Source organism: Lissotriton vulgaris, chromosome 4_1 (assembly GCF_964263255.1).
Source record: "Lissotriton vulgaris chromosome 4_1, aLisVul1.2, whole genome shotgun sequence".
Taxonomy (NCBI): domain Eukaryota; kingdom Metazoa; phylum Chordata; class Amphibia; order Caudata; family Salamandridae; genus Lissotriton; species Lissotriton vulgaris.
The window spans coordinates 683,719,269-683,741,446 of NC_141691.1; the positions used below are offsets into that span (position 1 = coordinate 683,719,269).

The 22,178-nt window shown below is 42.4% G+C and overlaps 1 protein-coding gene across 2 annotated transcripts in view; it reads left to right on the forward strand.

Annotated features, from left to right (window-relative positions):
- LOC147722440 (aromatic-L-amino-acid decarboxylase-like) overlaps nt 1-22,178 on the forward strand; it is a 592,216-nt gene that overhangs the window by 420,224 nt on the left and 149,814 nt on the right. For both annotated transcript variants that reach the window (XM_086964962.1, XM_086964963.1), the window contains exon 7: nt 6,952-7,018. In XM_086964962.1, coding sequence (XP_086821088.1) covers nt 6,952-7,018 — 67 coding nt within the window. The remainder of the gene's footprint in view (nt 1-6,951; nt 7,019-22,178) is intronic.

Consider the following 22,178-nt stretch of genomic DNA (forward strand, 5'->3'; position numbering starts at 1 on the left):
GCCCCCATCTGTGCCCTGGGGGGCAGAAAGACTGTGCCAATATTTTGGAGGGGAGGGGGCATTTTAATGCCCATTTAGGGCGGCCCAACCCCTAAATTTGCTCACAAACAAGATCCCAGGTCTCTAGTGTGCTTTCTGCTCCCTCATCCCCGGTAGGACAGAAAAACTGTGTCAATATTTAGGAGGGTTGGGGGCATTATAATGCCTATTTAGGGCAGCCCCACCCCAACATTTGTGCACACAAAAAAATCCCTGGTGTCTAGTGTGCTTTCAGTCCCCTGGGTGTTAGATAGGGGAATATTGCCCTCATCTGTGCCGGGGGTTCAGAAACACATTGCCAATATTTGGAAGGGGTGGGGGGATTATAATGCCCCTTTAGGGCATTCCCAACCCTAAATGTGTGCACAAAACAAATCCTTGGTGTCTAGAGTGCTTTCTGCCCCCTGGGGATCAGATTGGGAGCTACTGCCCCTACCTTTGCCCCGGGGGGCATAAAGACTGATCTTTGCCAAGTATTTTGGGGGGGAGCAAATGCCCTTGTCCAAGGGGGCGCTCCCCCACCCTGGTGTCTAGTGGGTGGATCCTTACTTTGGGATCACCCTCCTGTGGTGATTCCCTAGCAGGGATCCAGTGATCCCGAAGCAGGGATCCACTAGGAAAGGATACCATTTGAAAGTGTAGATTTTCCCCCTTCCAATGATACCTCTCCCATTTCCTTATGTGGTCGTGGGCTGAGATAGCTCCCTGAGCACATACTCAATCAAACAGAAAAGAGCCGATCAGCTCATTTTAGTTTAGGTTTCAGTGTAATGACGTCAGTGTGCCTTGCGCACCAATCATCACTACACTGAAAAGAAAATGCCCCAGGCAGCTGGAGAAGCATTTACCCAGCTCCCGAGGGTCAAAGAAAAAAAGAAATCTCTCTGCTGTTCACAGCAGAGGTATTTTTTACTGCTGTGCTCAGGATGTTATGGTTACATTTTATTACATGTAAATCACCCATAGGGTAGGCCTTAGGTAGCCCATACGGTAGAATGCTGTATAAATAAAAAGTTGGGCATGTATTTTTACGTTTTTGTTTTTAATTTTTTTGTATTTTTTATTAGGAAAGCTCACCAATATATAAATTTCATTGACATATAACCAACAAGGTCAGTAGAATTGAACACAATCTCACTGTTCACAGCATCTCTATCGTTCAAAGCATACCGACAGAGCATGGTAAAATATGATTATTTTATCAATGTGGGCCGACAGAGCAGAAACATGTCGACGTTTTTGTAATAAGTGTTTTTTCAACTACTTTGATCTAGTTGCTCGATCATCCTAGTAGTAACAGATCTTTTTAACAACCTGGAAATCACACCAATCAATAAAACTATCTAGGGTGATTTTTCAGTTTTTTTAAAACCCCCCCCCTTTATTCCTTTTCTCTAAATTCTATTTTTGACACACCACTTTTTTCTCCTTCTCTGGACACTGCACTATATGCCAGAGGTGCCTCCGGTTGAGGCTGGCAACATCACTAACTTAGAGTAACCAATGATAACGGCCAACAACCCATATGCGGGGCGGACGAACCATATATACCGCAATAACCAAATTTGCATAGGGTTTTTGAGGTTACTCTAAATTTATATGACCAATGGCCTAGTGTTACAAGTGTCTGTTTCCTCTTTGATAAACCTTGTACTTTCCCTGGGGAATGAAACAGACCTTTAAATCCCTAGTCCCTCCTCATTGATTGATTGATATTTTATCAATCAATCACATAATTATCTTTAACATTTCTAAATACTTTAATTTTTGGAGAATTAACGATCTAGCTATTAAAGTCACAATGTACAGTTGTTTCTTCAGTTTTAAATCGGCTTTTAGCTCAGGCGAATACCTCAAAACAGCTGTCAGAGTGTCTAATGGTTGTTGCAGTTGCTATGTGTGGCAGCAAAATTGACTGATCTCACCCCAGAATTTACTCAGCTTTGGACAGGTCCATACAATATGCGTCCAATTGCCCTCTTCCTCTACATCGCATCTGAAACAATTGACCGGAATCAGATTAATCTTGTGGAGGAAGGCAGGGTTTCTATATAGCAGCCATGTGGTACAAAATTGCATGTGTTGCATATTTGCACCCTTTAATAGTGAAAAATGAAACTCATAAATCTTATCCCAAGCTAGCACTGAGATCTGAAGATTTTCTTTAGACTGCCATTTAGCTAGCGCTTTCTCATGGAGCTTAGACGCCCCATAATTATGCAAGAGAGAGACACAGCAGCAAATTGACCTGCGAATGTTGGATTCTATCAGATCGTCAACAAGTTCTGCTGATGCCACTATCTGTGTGGGGTTTAGATCCAGTGGGAAATGCCATTGTAATGAAGCTGTATAATGTTGGATTGCAGGTTCTATTTCATTCCACTTATTCTATTTCCCGTCCATTTTGAGTTTGACATGTGCTGATAGTAAAAAAAACTCTCAATTTTGTTTTTCATTGCTGTGATTCCTACCCCTCCCATAAGATAACATTTGGGATTCTTTATTACTTTTATTAAGCTGTAATTCCAGTTTCAGAGCAGTAGTATATATTATGTTTGGTAGCTATGACATTTTAATTATATACCCTCTTTAATGGTAAAGTCAGATATTTTACTACAATTTTGAAAATGCCACTTTTAGAACATTGAAATGAACGCAGCTGAGTTGCACTCAAGATTCTAGTTTAAACAAAAATACTAAATTCGACAACATATCCAACCAAAACTATTTTTCTGATTGTGTGTGCACCAGGTAAGGGGCTCTGCGGGCCACCTGATTCAAACTAAGAAAGAAATTTCCCAGATCTCTATCTGGGAAAGCCCAGTGCACTACGAGGACATCACTCAATGATGTACAAAGTGTTTTCATACAATATTTGAAAATATATGATGACTGTTACTATTATTAGCAACAGTTTCCAGTCCAATTTTCAATTAATCAAAATTATAATTTACCAATCTCCAAAACGTAATGTTGCTGTGAATCTGCTGTTATTCTTTATCGTTGCAGATGTAATTAATCAAGTAACAATTAAAATCGCTTTTCTTCAGCATAAACAATGGTTTAAAAATCCCAATGCATTTCGGGCTGTAAAAAGGAGCTTCTTCATCAGGGGAATCTGCAAGTTTTAATGAACTAGAGTAAGTCACTACAATACAATGAAGTAAACTATGAATTAATGGCTCATACATGAGCAGGACAAAACGACATTCAGTGTCATCATGCCAGTATATAGTGCTTAAGTGAAACAGTGTGGAGTTTAGTGAAATGTGAACATGTGACTGAAACAAAACTATGAGACATCACATGATCTTAGAGGTGCTGTTAGTGAACTTGTGCGCAGCCTAGTGACTGTCACCACCTGGTGAATAATGATCTGAAGTCATCGTACCTCTAGCATAACAAAGGGTCGCCTCTATATGAGTAGACCAACCAGCTAAGTAACGGGTATCTGAAAATAAGTAAGCATATTGTTCAAGACCAAGCTCTCCTACCGAGCGAACCCTATCAAGTGTCACGTTGTGAAAAAGCCCACTCCGCTTACCTAAATCCAGTTGCGTTGTAGCTTGAAAATCTTGATCCAGCTTAATGACCTATAAAAGGTAGCTGGTATTAGATAAGGAGATTCAAAAATCACTGCGTCACGCTCTAAGGGACGTGCATGAATGAGTTAAACTTACCAGAGGTTAGAACGCAACACCGTGCAAATTCATCTTGAAGGCGCCGGCATCAACAAAGATGCCCAGCGTCTTCTCGCGTTAAAAGGATTGCAGTGATACGATCATAAGCATCAAAGTAGGACTAACCTATGGGTGAAACTCGTGGTTACTACTAAAGATGTTAGTGTATAAGAGTGTTGTAAACAAGAGTGAAAGGAGCCTATTATAAACGAAACGCAAAAGACAAAATAAAGATGAAGAGATGTGAATCGTGACAAATATCAAGGATTGCAATGCGAGAGAATTCTAAATACGAATTTGAGTGAAAAAGTAAAGTGTGAAAGAAATGTTAATGCAGAAAGCAAATATTTTTTCCTGATCGGGGATGGGGCAAACTTTTACCAGTGATCACATTGTTGCAATGTGAACAGTTCATACTTTTAGACATTCCTTTAAAAGGAACTTTAACTTTGTCTTTCGACTTATTCAGAATCTCTTCAAGATTACAAGATCTTTTGTATGCAAACAATGGGGTGTCTTTGAACATTCATTTGAAATCGGGCTCAGATGGACGTATGACCCATCCTTCTAGCATGATCAATTTCAAAAGATTCGGGTGGGTCGAATATGTAGAAACGAATACCTCCCTAGTTGAACCAGGTTTTTTCATTTTCTTTTTCAGCATGTCTTCGCAACATGATGCTGATGACCTGGTGACTGCCTGATCAACTAACGCTGGAGGGTAACCTCTACTTAGTTGTTTATGCTGATTTCAATTGTTACTTCATGAATTACATCTGCAACGATCAAGAATAAAAGCAGATTTACAGCAACTTTACGTTTTGGAGATTGGTCATTTATAATTTTGATTAATTGAAAGTTGGACTGAGAACTGTTGTTAATAATAGTAACAGTCATCATATATTTTCAAATATTGTATGAAAACACTTTGTACACCATTGAGTGACGCCCTCGTAGTGCACTGGGCTTTCCCAGATTGAGATTTGGATAATTTCTTTCTTACTTTTGAATATTGGCATTGTCCTGCCCTTTTTTGCCTGCAGTCTGTCTTGGGCCTTGTAGCTAACAGTAAGACTGTGAATTCCTCCCAGGGAGTCACACAATAGTGGGATTAGGTATGCATCCATGGGCCATCTGTTGACAGGATTGCCGGTGGAGCTGCGCACAGCCCCATTTACACCTGAATAGCATGTGCTCTGCCTTTACTCAAAGGGCCTAATGACCCTGTATTGTCACTGAAGCCAGCTTGGAGCGAGGGCAGGGAAGTCAGGAAATTCAATGCACTTCAAAGACGCTCTCCAGAAGCTTCTCCCAAATTGCAGAAGAAAGGCACAAGATGTAAAACTAGAACCTTCTGGGACACTCTTCCGTTCTCTACTGGACCTGTGGAACAACTCTAGGAGGACTGCCTGCTGCTGTGACCTGCTGTGCACTCTGCAAGACTGCTGCTGTACCTGGAAGGACTGTCTTTCAGCTTAGAGCCTGCCTTGAACCAGCCTCAGAGGCCAGCCCTGCTGTTGAGCCCTACATCTTCACCTGCACACATAACTACCAGAAGTGATTCCAAGGGCTAGTTTGCTGGCCTTCTGTTCAGAGCCACAAGGAAATCGTATCCTACCTTCTTGATCCCGCACCTGGACCCAGACTGAGCAAGTCCTGAACCCCCAGAGATGTCCCACCAGTCCTGGGCGCTTAGTTGTGGTGAAAAAGGTGCACTGATGGCCAAATCACACAACTGAGTACTGAGAAGCCAGGAGGCGACTAGGACCAACTTGCATGCCTACCCGCACAATTTGCATTGCTGATTGGATTGACATTTCGGCTTCCCCCGCTATGTTCTTCTTCACAGCAACAAATCCTTTTTAGTGGCCCTTATGAAATGGGGTATCCGACCTCATGGAATTGTCTTTTGCTACAGCCCTCTGCCTCGTCCGACTGGAGATTTTCGACTTTCATTTTGGCGACTATGTCCGAAAGTATAAATCTTAGCCTTAAACCAAGGCTATCTGGCAATGATGCCTCCTTTCACAGCCTTGCCTCGCTGAACTTTACCTTCTCAGAACATTTTATCAAGAGTTTTTCGAAGTTCAAAGGTAAGTACTGACTGAACTCAATCCACTTCTTGTTTCCTAACTGTGCTCCATTGCGAGCAGCCATATTTTTTTACTGTGATCCGGTCGTGCAAGACTGGGTATCCGTGGAATATTTTAGGTGATAGTTTTTACTAAAAACTTTAAATATTCATAACTCCGGTTTTACTGCTTGGATTTTTGTTATTTTGATTTCAAATAACTTATGAAAATGTACTCAGGTTTTCTAAATTGGTTTGGGAATTTCTTGTCTTGTGTTTTCACTTTTATAATTGTTTATGTGCTGCGCAAATACTTTACACATTGCCTCTAACTGATGCCTGACTGCTTTTTATATTAAGGTACCCAGGGTTAAGCACAGGTAAAATTACTGGCCTTTTGTGGTTCACACTGCAAGGGATTGTGACTTGCTTGAAGAGGGCTCACACCCCAGTCAACCAACAACACAATTTCTCACAATAACCATACAAAGAGCTAAATTTAAAATCATAGCCAAAGAAGTTGGCTAGATAACAAATAATGTTGGATGAGAGGACTCTATATGTTACATAACCGTGGGTTAGACTTTCTTTACATTGGACAGTCCCCTGAATGTTTGGTTGAAGTATTATATCTAGGGGAATCTTTATTCTACACTGTTCTCATGATACTGTAAATTACACAGAGAGACTCCCCTCTAGATTTAACTCTTCCTCCAGCAAACAAAGGCTATTTGATTACCTTCCTAGTTTAGTGCACTGAAATGGAAGGGCCTTCAAAGAATTCTACATTATTAAAACCATATCTAAGATATCATTATAAATCTACGTGGCTGCACTTTGCCTATAATAGGCAAAGACAAAAAGAAACCTCAGCTCCTTACATCCATAATGGCCCTTTGGTATACATGTAACAGAAAAAGAGAAAGAATAATATCCTTCAGTATGCTGCAATGTTATGTGTATATACAACTACTGACTGATTATGTGCCTAACTGACTGATTGATTATGTGCCTAATGATGTAAGTACGAAGCCACCAGTGGTCTAAATGGAACTTAACAATTTGCAAGTCTATTGCTTGTGAAAATAATGAATACATTCAAAACAAGAACTGTAAGCAGCATTACGTTTACATTATATTTCCTTTTATTTTAATCCATAGTTTTGTGCAACGCTTGGAACCACCCCCTCCTGTGCCTTCGACAATCTTTTAGAACTTGGTCCAATTTGTAAGTCTTCATCTCATTTCTTTATCTTATTATATTCATGTATAAACATTGTGACCTATGTTTGCTCACCTCTGATTCCTTGCCAAATCATCTTCAAATAAAGTGTCCATATGGTGTATGCCACTTCACAAACGCAAAATCTCCATTTGGAGTCGTCTTGAGACTATGAACGTTAATGTCATTAGGATGAAAACTAATCTGATTTATCTGCATATGTATTCTATCCTAGCCATGATGTGGTGTGCGTTGCCAGGGCTGTACTCTGCACTGAAAGTAGCCAAAGCAAACATGTTCATGCCAGCACCCATTGCTCTGAGCACTAAGCACCGCAAGCAAGCCTGATGATCTTCAGGGAATTGTTTGAATGTTGGAAATGTCCTTAAAAGAAATTTCAGAAAACGTGAGGGCAAATAAGGCAATTTACAGCCAAATGTCTTAAATATAATTGCTCAAATGCCACTTTGACTTGCCAGGAAGAACGGGAATGTCCCAATGAACCTTTAAGTAGTATTCCACCTTGCTATCCCAATAAGGAGGCATTCACAGGGGCCTCACAATAGTCCGCAATTTGACTTCCACGATGCTTTGGCATCAGACTAATGAGGCACCTTCAGAGCTGTCCCAATGGGCATCTATTCTGATATGCACAGGCACAGCTATACCACTCTGAAATATTGTGAGCGTGCCGAGCAATTGCACCTCATTTCCTCCAGCGGGTGTAAGGAGGGGGTTGTAATTCCCAAAGAAAATTCTGCAATATTGAACAGCTACACAGATCTTATAATGTAACATTGTCAACAGCAATACTCGCGGCTCACACAAAAGTGTCACCACCTCATTTATAGACACCTTTCTGATTTAGACCGCATATAGGCTCCTCCAGTTTTATGAGCTCAGGTATTGGACAGCATAATACTAATAAAGTTAAAAGTGCTTTATCAATGTAGAAGTTGAAATGCACATAACAGTAGATACTCTCTGACAACAAGAATAATATTAGCAGTAGCTCACTTCCTCTTACTCAAATATCAGTTTAAAGTATATTTTGAAATGCAATCACTGTGTCCCTAATCATCATCTGTAGATCTTCTAGAAATAAAAATGTTTCCTGTCAAATACATTTTTAATTTTGGATCAATAAAATAATTCCCACCAAAATCTTGATATGTTATCAAAAACAGTTTATTTTTCTGAAGCACCAGCTTTTCATTATTGATAATACACATTTCATCTCCGGCATCCACTTGTAATTATAATCAGCTACGTACATGTACTGCTGCCCAGCCACCATCATCAAAAGCATCTGCTTTGCTTTCAGACCACAATACTGAGATGGCCACATCTATGTCAGATACATTTACTGTACGCCAAGGGTGGCACCATTATTGCAGGATCACTGTTATGCAGAGGATGGGCTACATACTATCAAGGAGGCCAACAATATTCAAATATGTAAGCAGTAGGCTTGTGATGTGCCCCTTCAGTCCTCAACTGTCTTTAATACGTTCAAATATCAAACATTATGCCAGGCCTGTTCACTATCATGTCTAGGATGCCCACAATATGTGAGGACTGAACAGTACTGTCCCAGAGCTAGGAGTATGCCAAGGATGAACTCTATAATGCCAACCAATTCCACAATATGCCACATTACATGGGCCGGCTACTTATTGACAAGCATGCCCATAATGAATCAAGAATAACGAGCCTTATGTCAGGGACTATCTTATGCCAGCGTTGGGTATCCTCATGCTGGAGATGCCCTGCCATGCTAAGAATGGCCACCATTATAACATAGACAGCCCGATCATGCCAAACATGGTCTTGTCAATCATGCAATACATAAGCCCCTGTTTGCAGGGGGCCCTACATTTCATGTATTGTCAGGATACTGGTATGGGACTGCTAGGCTGCAAGCACCCCACACCAACACAGGAGCTCTCTCTCTGTGTGACACACGCATGCACGCACACACCCGCGCGCACACACACAAATTAAGGCTGTTTTTTTTTTAACTCAAATGTCTTCTCTGCTCAAATAGCTTTCTGCCTCTGGCTTGGGTAGTTTCCACTCTTGGCCAACTCCGATACGCCAGCTCAATCCTGCATTCTTCAATTTCAAGAATCCAAATTCTCAGAGTAATTAACAGTGCAGAGTCTGCAACACAGACATTCAAAATGCATGTAGACAGTCTTGTTACAGGCCATACATTTTCAGTCTTACTGAGTGTGTGGTTCTGTCATTGACTTCCTGGAATTTGCGGAGTAGCCCTGGGTAACCAGCCATAAAAACACAGTAACTTCATATCAGCCCATCACACATGCTCAATGTAAATAATTTAAGGACAAGAAGTCACAAAAACTTGGGCTGATAAAAGCCTGCTTGCCCCCAGTCACAAAAAGGTTTTCTCTAACACCTGCTTGGCAAGTCCAGCCCTGAATGCTAGTTTCCTTATCAGTTTGGAAGAGTCAGCAGCAATTTGATGCCACTGATCATTGGTTGCTCCGTGGAGAACGAGGATTCTTATGGACTAAAATGGTCCTCCAGGAAAGGTGATTTGTAGTTCCAATCCATCAACAAACAGTCGTGCTATTTTCAGGTTTTCTTTTTTTTTATTTATATAAAAAGCTTTCGATATTGTCACCCATTTAGTATTATATGTGTTGAGTCTGTCAAAGGTATGATGACAGATATGGTTTGATATCTCAGCAATACGCTCATCAATGGTATCCATTCGGAGTTTCACAGAGCTGGAGCGCTGCCGTAAATCACCAACCCCTTTGCATGGAGGTGGCAGAACTGCTATGTTTCCATCGGTAAACCTTCATCTGATTCTTCCATCTGAAACCTATTATCCCATTTGCCATAAGGGGGTTAAGTCAATTCATCATACGGCCTGCCCTTTAAAGAGCAGATCTTCTGTCCTTTATTCTTCCTGCATGGCGACACCACTAGAGGAACAATGAACCCATAGGGATCAATTGCTCCTATGTGCAGGGAGAAAAAGAATTTCTGATTCACAACCACTGTTTTTTGGTCTTTTCATTCACGATACACCAATCAATATTGACACACATCTCATAATGGAGAGAACTATTAATGTTTGATCGCATACCAACACTGTTATCTCCTTCATAAAAATATTTAGATGTATTTTTTAGCTAAATATATTTTTAAACATTTTTAAATACTTTAGCATGTGGACATCTTTGCCACTACTGTGGAGTCTCTCTTTGATAAAGTATAGGGACTTTTAAAAAAATGTATTAAACCCAAAAATAAATAAAACAAAATATGTTGAATATTAGTGTACATTCAATTTATGTATTTACTTTAGATGTGAAGCAAAACAAAAAAATGAAATGCTACAGCACTATTACATTTATTTGAAATAAAAACGTTAATTAATTGAAATTTATCCCATTAAATTACAATTATTTTCTTTAGTTTAAATTACAAATATATTCCAAACGAAAAAGAAATATTTCAAAAGTATATTAATAATTATGGAAAATGATGTATAGAATAATAACATTGTATTCAATTATATTTGATCAGTGTTTCTGTTACATTGTTTTTTAAAATAAAAATAGGTATTAAATATTTTAGAACGAAATAATAAATACGTTCTATTTTAATACATTTTTAAACATCACTTTATATTTACTTATATTTTTAACTATTTTATATAATAGAATATTTTAATTTATTTTAACGCTATTCCCTATGATGTCGTATTTTAATTCCCTTCATCTATTATTTTCTATGGAAGGATGTTGCAGTACCAATGATTGGCCATGTGTAGTGCTGTATTTAAAAAAAAAAGTGTTTAGGTTGGCACTACTGGGGTGGAAGGTGGTGGAACTAGGCAAGGGTAGTCTTTACTTTGCCTTTATAGACCTGAAGACTGCCTTTGACCTAGTCCCCCGGGAGGAGCTTTGGAGGGTACTTTACGAGCTGGGATTACCCCCTTACATCTTGTCCCTCCTCATTAGCCTCCATGCCCATACCTTTGCACAGGTCCGTTGGGGTAAAAACGGAGAACTCACCGAGAAGATACCAGTGTCCAGGGGCGTAAGACAGGGCTGTGTCTTGGCACCCACCCTATTTTCACTCTATGTGAATGGGGTGGTAGAACACCTCCAACAAGAGCCAGCTGACGCCCCCCGTCTCGGAGGAGTCCGGATCCCCACTCTGCTCTTTGCGGACGACACGCTTTTGATCTCGAAGACTCCCCAAGGCCTCCAGAAATTGCTAACGCGTTTCCAGGAGTTTTGTGCCGCAAAAGGGTTAATAATTAACGTGGACAAAACAAAATATCTAGTCCTAAATCCACCAAGGAAACTGGGCCGCCCACCAATGCTTAACTCTGTTGCCTTGGAAAAAGTGTCCGAATTCGACTACCTCGGCATTCGGATAACGGACAGGTTTTCTTGGGAAAGTCACATCAACAAAATGGTCCTTAACCACAGGAGAGTAGGAGGAGCTCTCACGAGGGAGTTCCGGGCCTCACCTAGGAGATCTCTCACCCCGGTAATTGATATCTACAAGGCCAAGGTAGTGACATCAGCCTTGTACGGGGCAGAACTGTGGGGCCACTGCCGACTGGATACCTTGGCGACAGCGGAGACCAAGCTTCTAAAATCCCTTATTTCTATCCCTCTGAGCACACCGTCCGTACCAGTGTTGTTGGATACAGGCTGTAAAAACATTAAAGATCAGGCCCAGCTTCGCCCGCTCCTTTTATGGACGCGAATCTGGAGGGGTGAAGAGCTAAAATCCTACGCTGATGGCCTGGGGGAAATAATGAGTTTGGGGGGTTGGGCTAAAATAAGATGGCTAAGAGAAACTAAAAAGCTTCTGGAGAAGATTGGATTAGGGGACCACTGGTCAGCACGTTCAGCCCCTCCGAAAGAAGTTGTTAAGGACCTTTTCTGGAAGTGGACTGCGGAGCAATTAATTACAAACTCAAACCACTGCAAGTCTACTGTTGCCTTCTTATTAGTCAAAGACATTGTGGCCTTTGAACCCTACCTGGACTTGATTACCCTCCCCTTTGATCGAGCTCTTTATTTTAAATTTAGAGTTGGATCCCTCTCGCTTGGTGCAGTGACATCAAATTGGAAATCAGCGGCCCGTACGTCCCCCAACTGTGCTTGTTGCCCGAGTAGGGTAGAGTCTATCGCGCATGTTCTATTTGAATGCCCGGACTATGCAAGGCCTAGGAGTTTTTGGCTGAAACCTCTTTGCCGAAACATGGGTACACGTAGCCACTTAGTAGCCTTGCGCATTCTAACTACGGACACTTCCCCTCCTATTGTATGTGGAACAGCAAAATTTTTAAAAAGTTTTTGGCTCATTCGATGTAAGAGATTGTCAGTAGCGGTTTAATCCTCTTTTTAGCTAAATTATTATCGGGCACCTCATGCCCTTTTATCTTTTTTAAATGAATTCTTATACTGACTTCTTAAAGTGATGCTTTTTGTACATTGTAATATCTGTATTGTAAATGTGCTTATAAGATATCTTGCATATCGAATAAAAGCTTATGACTGAAAAAAAAAAGTGTAAGTCAGCAATTCTTAACTTCTTGATGGCTGTGGACCCCCACAGAACAATTAATGGAATATGCGGACCCTTACTTAGTCAATACTGGAAGGCACAAACTCCCGGCCTAAACAGTTTCTCTAATTTGAACCTCAAAAAAATATACAAAAACAAGCATACACCAAATTAATACTAAAATATTGATATATTTTGTGTAATTCACAATCAAATATAGACAAAGGGTTCACATTTTCATTTTGATCCTTTATTTTTATACACTTTGTCAAATTTATTGTATTAATTTAAATTGTATTTAAAATTTTAAAACAGTCACGGTGCCCCTGATTAGGCATCTTGGATGTACAGGGGTCCTTGGGCCACAGGTTAATAACCACTGGCATAATTTACCCTAAAGCTGTAAGTTACATGTGTAACTTACTTCAGAAGTCTAATTTTGTACAAAAATGCACTTTGTGAATACTGACTTGTAGTAAACTTTCTCAAAAGTGTAAACTTAATCAAAAGTGTAAGTTCCCTTTATGAATCAGACCCACGTTGTATCTCAATGTTGGTAGACTCATCCTGTTAAAAATGTATTGACAACAGGAATAAACACTTGAAGAATAGTTTTTCCTTTATTTCCTATTTCAATTAATTCTGATTGCATCCAATGCTCAGCATAGAAACTAATAGTGCACATTGCACTGAAGTTTACTAAATGACGTCCAAATACAATCAATGCAAGTGCAGAACTCACAGCCCTCCTTGCAAGAAATGGCTTACACATGCCAACTGATATACTGACAGATGCATTTACATTGCTTCAGCTGATGCTATGAGGCAATATGCAGGCAAAGAGGGCAATCGGAAAATTGCAAGCAACATTCTACCTGAGAATGGGAAGGGAATACACATGCGTAGACCATACATTAAATTAACAACAAAATTAAAATATAAGGAAACAACCATGTATACAAGTCAGCATGCATTACATTCATAAGCAGGGAAGAACCTTTATTCTGATTTGGGCAATCTATTTCAGTTTTGGTTTTTTGGAGACAGCTAGAGAATTTCAAATCTTTATTTACCTATTAGAATTGAGAAACAATTTTCAGCTAAATTACCTTGTTTAGGGATGTATGCCATGCCCAAGTTTTGAAAAGGTTTTCTAAATACAGGGATTACTGTGAACTCATTTCACAAAGCTAGGCCTAATTGTACTGGATGCATTCATAACTAAGGGCCTGATTAGGAGTTTGGGGTGTTGGCTGCCACACCACTGCCCGCTCCAACACAGTGAAACCCCACCACCGTAACTCGTAATCTGTCAGATGGCCACCTGTGAGGTTTGGTGGTGTGGGAGTGGGAGTAGGGCGGTGGCGGGGTGGCCCACTCTCACACCGCCAAACTCATCATCAGACCCGTAATAAATTGACAAGATACTTATGAAAGGCAAGTAGCTATACTCTAGGTCAAGGACACGTGAGCATGCAAAATATAATTTCAACTTAAATGCCAATGGATCCTAATGATAAGGAGAAAGACTAAAGAATAAATTGGAGTTGCCAAAACACCACAAGTATTAACATATTAACCAAAGTTACATGAGTAAGAACTTAGTTTAGTCAATTACGCAGAGAGATCTGCCATTGACGGTGATAGCTAAGGTCCTTGTGGTGGCTAAACACATTATATGTACAGGATTGGAATTAAGAGGGATCATGATAATGTGCAAGTTGCTTCCCAAAAAGCTGAATTCACCAAGTGGAAGGGTACAGTCATTTGTGCAGGCCACCTATATTATTCTTGCTGGTCTTGATGAACCACATACAAACAACATATTAAATCATACTTTCTCTTCAATTTTTACTGCTATTAACTTGTCTGGTCTTGATGTTGATCTCCACATTCCACACGAGGCCAACAGGAAACACAGACAACATGCTTACATCTAGACTCCTCCTGGACCAAACTTTCTCAAATACTACCATTCAGTCTTGAGTCAACAGCTGTTTTGTATAAACACCTTTTCCACTGGTTCACTTTGTTGCGTCTTGTGATCACAATTTAAGTGATATATTGTTCTTAATTTAAGAAAAAACTGTCTATCTCACAACGTTTATATATATCTGTATGGAACTTGCTGGTTCATTTTAGCTCTATTTGTTCTGATTGCACAATGAATTATGGATTTATCCAGTATAATTAGGTGTTGTTTGTCCAGTAAGTCCACAGTTGACCTCTGTGTTTATAATGCTCTACTTTACAATGATTCTCAGGTTGCATATTGAGCAGCCCTTGTCAATAGGTTTTGCAAATTTAAAAAGGGGCATATTTCATGGATTTGAAAGTTTAGGAGGAATGGCCTGACTTTGGGATCTGGAAAGCGGATATTGACTTCCTGTTAGAAGAAAGTATGAGAGCTCCACTTTAATCTACTGCCCTACCGAGCATTCTGAAAGACTGGCAGTGGTAGGTGGTAGAATATCTTTAAAATTGACCATGCTGACCTTAGTGATTGGAGAAGAGGTGTGGTGGGAGAGTTGATTAACTGTAGTGATTTTGCAGGCCATCATTTATTTTACCCAACAAAGGACTGATGGAAATATAGGCATATGAAGTACATGAGAGTGAATTGAAAGTGAGAGATGGGTCAATCAATCAATCAATCAGTCACTTGTAAAGCGCACTACTTACACTTGAGGGTCTCAAGGCACTGAGGGGAGGGGGGTGCTGCTACTGCTCGAAGAGCCAGGTCTTGAGGAGTCTTCTGAAGGTGAGCAGGTCTTGGGTCTGTCGCAGGTGGGTAGGGAGGGTGTTCCAGGTCTTGGCGACGAGGAAGGAGAAGGATCTGCCACCGGAGGTTGTTTGTTGGATGTGGGGGATGGCTGCGAGGCTGGTGGAGCGGAGCTGGCGGCGGGTTGGGGTGTAGAAGCTGAGTCTGCTGTTCAGATAGGCTGGTTCGGTGTTGTAGAGTGCTTTGTGTGCGTGGGTGAGGAGCTTGAAGGTGATCCTCTTGTTGATGGGGGGCCAGTGCAGGTGTCTCAGGTGGGGGGTGATGTGGCTGTGGCGAGGGATGTTGATGATCAGTCGGGCGGAGGCGTTTTGAATGCGTTGTAGTCGTCGTAGGTGTTTGGCAGGGATTCCTGCGTAGAGTGCGTTGCCGTAGTCCACTCTGCTGCTGACGAGGGCTTGGGTCAACGTTCTTCTTGTGTCAGTCGGGATCCATTTGTAGATCCTGCGGAGCATGCGGAGGGTGCTGTAGCAGGCAGAGGAGATGGCGTTGACCTGCTTCGACATGGAGAGGGAGGAGTCGAGGATGAATCCTAGGTTGCGTGCATGGTCCGTGGGTGTAGGTGCTGTTCCCAGTGTGGTCGGTCACCAGGAGTCGTCCCAGGCAGAGGGGGTGGGGCCGAGGATGAGAACCTCTGTCTTGTCCGAGTTCAGTTTCAGACGGCTGCTCCTCATCCACTCGGCGATGGCCTTCATTCCCTCGTGAAGGTTGGTTTTGGCGGTGCGCGGGTCCTTGGTGAGGGAGAGGATGAGCTGAGTGTCATCCGCGTAGGAGATGATGTTGAGGACGTGCTGGTGGGCCACTTGTGCGAGGTGGGCCATGAAGACGTTGAACAGGGTCGGGCTGAGGGTTGAGCCCTGAGGGTCACCGCAGATGATGTCGGCTTCAGATCGGAAGGGTGGGAGGCGGACTCTCTGGGTTCTGCCGGAGAGGAAGGACGTGGTCCAGTCCAGGGCCTTTACTCGGATTCTGGCTTTGTGGAGGCATGTCATTAGTTAATGGTGGCAGACTGTGTCGAAGGCGGATGACAGGTCCCGGAGGATGAGGGCTGATGTCTCGCCGTTGTCAAGTTGGCGCATGATGTCCTCTGTGGCGGCGATGAGGGCTGTCTCGGTGCTGTGGTTTTGTCTGAATCCAGACCAGGATGGGTATAGGATGTTGTTGTCCTCGAAGTGGCAGGTCAGTTGCATGTTGGCGATTTGCTCGATGAGCTTCACCGGGAAGGGGAGCTGGGAAATGGGCCTGAAGTTCATGAGGTCCTTAGGGTCTGCCTTGGGTTTCTTGAGGAGGGCGTTGATTTCGGCGTGCTTCCAGCTTTCCAGGAATGTTGCTCTTTCGAAGGAGATGTTGATGACCTTCCGTAGTTGGGGGTGCAATGGTTGCATCTGCTTTGTTGAATAAGTGGTGTGGGCATGGGTCCGATGGTGATCCTGAGTTTATGGAGTTCATGGTCGTGCGCGTCTCGTAGTAGTGGACGTTGGACCAGAAGGTCAGGTGGTTGGTGCTGGTGGTGTTCGAGGGGGTGTTGGAGTCTGGCGTTGTTGGGGCGGTTGTGGTGTTGAAGCTGTCGCGGAAGTCGGCTATCTTGTGGTGGAATTAGTTGGCCAGTGAGTCGCACAGATCTTGTGAGGGCAGGATGTCATTGGTGTTGGCGCTGGGGTATGAGAGTTCATTCACTATATTGAACAGATCTTTTCTGTCAGGTGCGTTGTTGTCCAAACGGGCTTTGAAGGAGGATCTCTTGGCTGTTCCTCTGAGGTGGTGATGTCTGTGGATGGCGTCCTTGTGGGCTGCGTGGCTATCCGGTGTGCGTTCATGGAGCCATTTCTTCTCCAGTTTCTGGCATGTGCGTTTGGAGGTCGGGTGCTCCTCAGTGAACAATGTGGCTTTCTTGCTGGTGTGGTTGTTCTAGGGTTTCTTGAGCGGGGCGAGGGTGTTGGCACAGTTGTCGATCCACTGTCTGAGGTTGCTGGCTGCAGCGTCTGGGTGGTGGGGGGGTTCTGGGCGAGGGTGGAGGTCAGCTGGTCTTCGGTGACTTTGCTCCAGCAGCAGCAGGGCAGCTGTTGGGTGCGGTGGTGTGGTTGGTTTCTGGAAGGTAAAATGGATGCAGTGGTGGTTAGTCCAGTGGAGTTCGTGGTGTGGTTAAAGGCGACGTGGGTGCTTGTGGCGAAGACGGGGTCAAGCGTGTGGCCGGGGGCGTCGGTGGGTGTGGTGACGAGTTGTCTGAGGCCGAGGTTGGTGAGGTTGTCGATGAGGGTGGCGGAGTTGGCATCGTTGTTCTCGAGGTGAAAGTTGAGGTCCCCGAGGAGGATGTAGTCCTTGGAGGCAAGTGCGTTGGTTCTGGCGAGGTCGCCGATGGAGTCGCAGAACTGAGCTCGGGGTCCGGGGTTCTGTAGACGAGTGTTCCTCTGAGGGTGGTGTTGGGGTTGATGTGGATCAGGAAGTGCAGGTGTTCGGCGGTGTTGAGGGTGTCGTCTGCATGGGTGTAGCACTGGAGGGTGCACTTGTGGACGATGGCTAGACCTCCTCCAGTTCCGTTGGTGTAATCCCTGCGGGTGATCTTGTAGCCGTCCGGGATGGCTATGGCGATGTCGGGCACTGAGGAGTCATTCCACCATCTGGGGCGGAGCTGTCAAGGAGGTCCCAGAGCTCGACAGCGTGCTTGCATGTGGAGCGGGTGTTGAGGAGGATGCAGCGGAGGTGGTTGGGTCCAGTCCTTGGAGGTTTGGTGGTTCTGTTGCAGGTGAAGTTGCAGGTGCGGCAAGAGAAAGGTCAGTGGGTGCACTTCAGACGTCCTGTAAGCAGCGGTTGTCACGGCCGGTGTTGAGTGCAAGGAGAGTGCTGGCATCGTATAGGAGTCTGGCGTTGTGGTGTGCGCGGGGTCCAGGGGTTCTGGCGCTGGGTGCGGTCTGGGCGCGGTGCGGGCGCAGACTGGCTTGCCTCTGGCGACCGCCATTTAAGGCGGGTAGGAAGGGAGGAGCAGCTGGGAGGCAGGAGCGGGGTGGCGAGGGGGTGGGGCCACTGGGGCGCAGCGGTGGGGAACAGGCTGCTAAAACAGGAGGGGCAGTGGCAGCGAGGGAGGCGCTGGCACATAGGTGGAGCTGTGCGGCAGCAGGGGAGCGACCTGTCCTGCAAGCAGGGTCAGGGGTCACTGTATGGATCGTTTTAGGGGTATCCTTTCTTTATGAACTCATCCTAGGCCCACTGATACATCTATTGTAGGCTGGATTCACTCCTGCTTTCTCCATTACAATATTTTGCTATGTGCCAGACGAAAATGGAAGTTTATGTTCCTCTCTCTCCCTTGCATTTCTGAGACATGCTGAAAGAACCATGGAAGCCACTTAGCTTGTGGATGTTTTTATCTTCATTTCTCACCAAGACTGCCTAATGGAGCTGTCTGCTTCTAGTGACTGAGCGAAATTAATCTAAAAAAGTTGTGGACTAAAAGAGGATCTTACTCAAAATAAAGAATCAAGTGAGTTTTATGAAGAAAACAGTCCTGAAAAACTGCATCATAATTGAGTTTTTGAAATAGTAACTGAATGCGGGCCAGAAAAACAGTAGGTACACCTGTTTACTAGGGGTTAGCAACATTCGAGTAATTAGCTTGTTTGTGTAATATGCTAAATTATGAGAAAAGAACACAAAATTACTCGTTTTTTCTCAAAACCAGTCATTTTGCGCTATAATTTAGTGCAAAACATATTTTTGATGGGAGGATGCATTTTGCATTAAAAATAGCTGAAACAACACTCACTCTCATTCTCATTGTTTGCTTTGCTCCTGTGCTATAATTTTGCCACGAACAGGGGTGTAATTCCGCGATGGGGACTAATAGTGCAATTTCAGGAATTTTATGTAAGAAGTGCAATGCAAAATTCCCAACATTACACTTTCACCCCCGTCTGTTTTTCACTGTGGACTTTACAGCTATACATAATAACAAACTCAAAAGTCCTGGGGGGCATATTATCAAGACAGGAAATAAAATCAGCAGAAAACTGCTGCTAAAACGGCGATAATGGGCTTGATAATATGCTCCATGGAATTCCAATCGAAGTCCATTTTAGATGTCCTTCACATTTAACATGGACTTCAATTGGAATTCCATAGAGCATATTATCAAGCCCATTATCCCCGTTTTAGCAGCAGTTTTCTGCCGCTAAAACGGCAATAATGTTATCGCCTGTCTTGATAATATGCCCCATACATCTTTAGACTAATCACCCATTGGAATTTGTGCTATGTTCGGCTGCCAATGTTTCTTTATTTACTTATTTATTTTTAGGAGCCTTATGAAGCGCAACTGCCACTCCAGAGGAGTTTTTGGTAATGTTGTCTTTCAAGGGAAGCAAAATAAGATAGCTTTCTAGATACATTACAGTTTAAACAGCCCCATTTTGAGTGCTTTCCGAAACTTTCAGAGCTGTGGGATAGCACGGATCTCAAGAGTTCCAAAGGTTTGAAACCTGGACGCTAAATGATCGGCCACCCCAGTTTTAGAGTGAGAAAGGGGGAAAAACTAGCATTGCTTTGGTGTTGGATCTTAGCAAATGACTGGGTGTATATTTCAGAAATTTGTGCTGAATATAAAGAGAGGCCTGTCCCGCAAAAAGTTTGTAATGTATGTAAACTGAAGTATTTTATGAAATGGCAGTCAATTAAGTTGCAGGTGATAATCTGATGTTGAGTCAAACGCTGTGATCATGAAAATGGATCTAGCTGATGTGTTTGGGATTTTTTGAAGTCATGCAATGGACAATTTCCAAGGTATACAGTATTGAAGTGATAGAGTCTAGCATGAAAAAACAGTGGCTGCCATAACTTTGTGGGGGTGTGATAGAAAGGGCAGGATTCGCCTAAGAATCCTTATTTGATTGCCTCATCAGTGCAATTGACTTATCAATGCTCAAAAATGTCTCTCCTTGGAAGTTTCAAATTAAATGCTTACTACATAAGGCGCTATGAACCCTACCCGGCCAGGCAAGCCCCCACCTTGATAGTAGGAGTGATTGGTAATAGCACTTTAAACACTTTACCAACAGTATACGTAGGATGAGAGCCTCCGACTTTAAATGCACTAACATGCACTTGAACATTTATCTGCACTTGTTTTCACCCGTTCTTGACCTCTTGGCTGCTGCTATTATGAATGAGTGTTTCCTACTGCTATTCCTCATGTTTTTTAATCAAGCAACAATGTTCATTTTTCTTGTATGTGGTGCTTTTCAGTATGGTACAGTCCTTTGATAGTTTCTTTTTTTTATATACCTTAATGTTTGCTATGATTTTAATGGATCGTGCAATCAGAATAGACTAACAAAACTTTTAAAACAGGATGTAGTGACAATAGAGATCTGATTATCCAGATCGAATTCGGAGTTTATGGCGATGCCCTAGTTTCTATTCTTCAATACAGGCACAGGGCAATCTCTGTAGTTAGAGGGCCATAAAGAATTGACCCAAAGATTCAATTTATTTAAAAGAGATAATCTCCAATTGGTATGGATTGATCTTGAGGCAGTCATACAACTGGCTACATAGTTCAGTGGTTTGTACTCCAGGCAACTAATCATGTGGGTCCAGATAAAAAAATAAGCTGACTATCACTGTAAGGTTAGTAAGTAGCTTTGAAGTGTTGTAACAGATCAGTGATAGGGCCCATATAAAGAGTGAACGGGGGCTGTGAAAGTTATGATGCTTGAGAGATAGGAAAGGAGAGGGCATTCAATTGTACCATTTACATTATATTCCCCAGGAAGGAGGCAATCGATGTCAGGGCCTTAAATACTAATAGTAGTACCAACATGGTTTAGGTGGTCAAATAGAGCCTTTTGATCAATTGTATCGATATCAGCTCTGAAGAATTGCCCGGTCTGAACAATGCCTAATTATAACTTAATGTATTATGAGACTCCACATGAGTTGGGCAATAACTATTTTTCTACATATATAAAACATACATACACAGTAAAACCATGAAAATATCAACAATTGAGTGAGAAAATTATAAAAAATTAATGTAGACATAAAATAAAATACGAAACATTAAAGAACTAATTTACAAAAAAGTAAACATTAAAATAGATTTAAAAATAAAAATAATATTAATTAAACAGTTAATGCTATAAAATCTATTCAACCAATATTATGAAAACTATTCGGGCCTCATTTATGAAATGGAACAAATTGCTATGTGAAAACAGTGATGAATCACGTTTAATTGCACCCTCCTTGTGACATGCTGGATGCGTCATATTTACAGTATGACGTATCATGTCATAAGGAGTTACAGATACGTCAGTATTTTTGACGTATCTGTAGGCGCAAAAATGACACATTGCTGAAGTGTGTCACAAAAGGGACGCAACTCCAGCAATGGGTCATTTAACATGGGCACGTCCCATTTCAAATGTTCCTGCATCAGTCTTATTTCAGCTGTGAAGTTGGAGTAAGATATTGACACTTTTGCATCTTAGAAGTGGCGCAGTGAAATCTCATAGATTTCGCTGTGTCACTTCTACGGGCCTTACTTGCGTCGGAACACCCACCCTGCATACATTATACATGGCGCAGGTATAATGTGGCGCAGGGGTTTACAAAGTGACGCTTTTCCCTAGATGCTTCACTTTGTAAATATGACACAACATGGCACATTTTTTACACACTGGTTCATCACAAAAAATGACGCACCGGCTGCGCAAAAGTGAAGCAAGGGCTCATAAATAAGCCCCTTAGGGCCACATGTAGGTAATCCTAATTTATCGATTCTAAAATACCGAATTTTACAGAATCGTTATTTTAGAATTGGTAAAT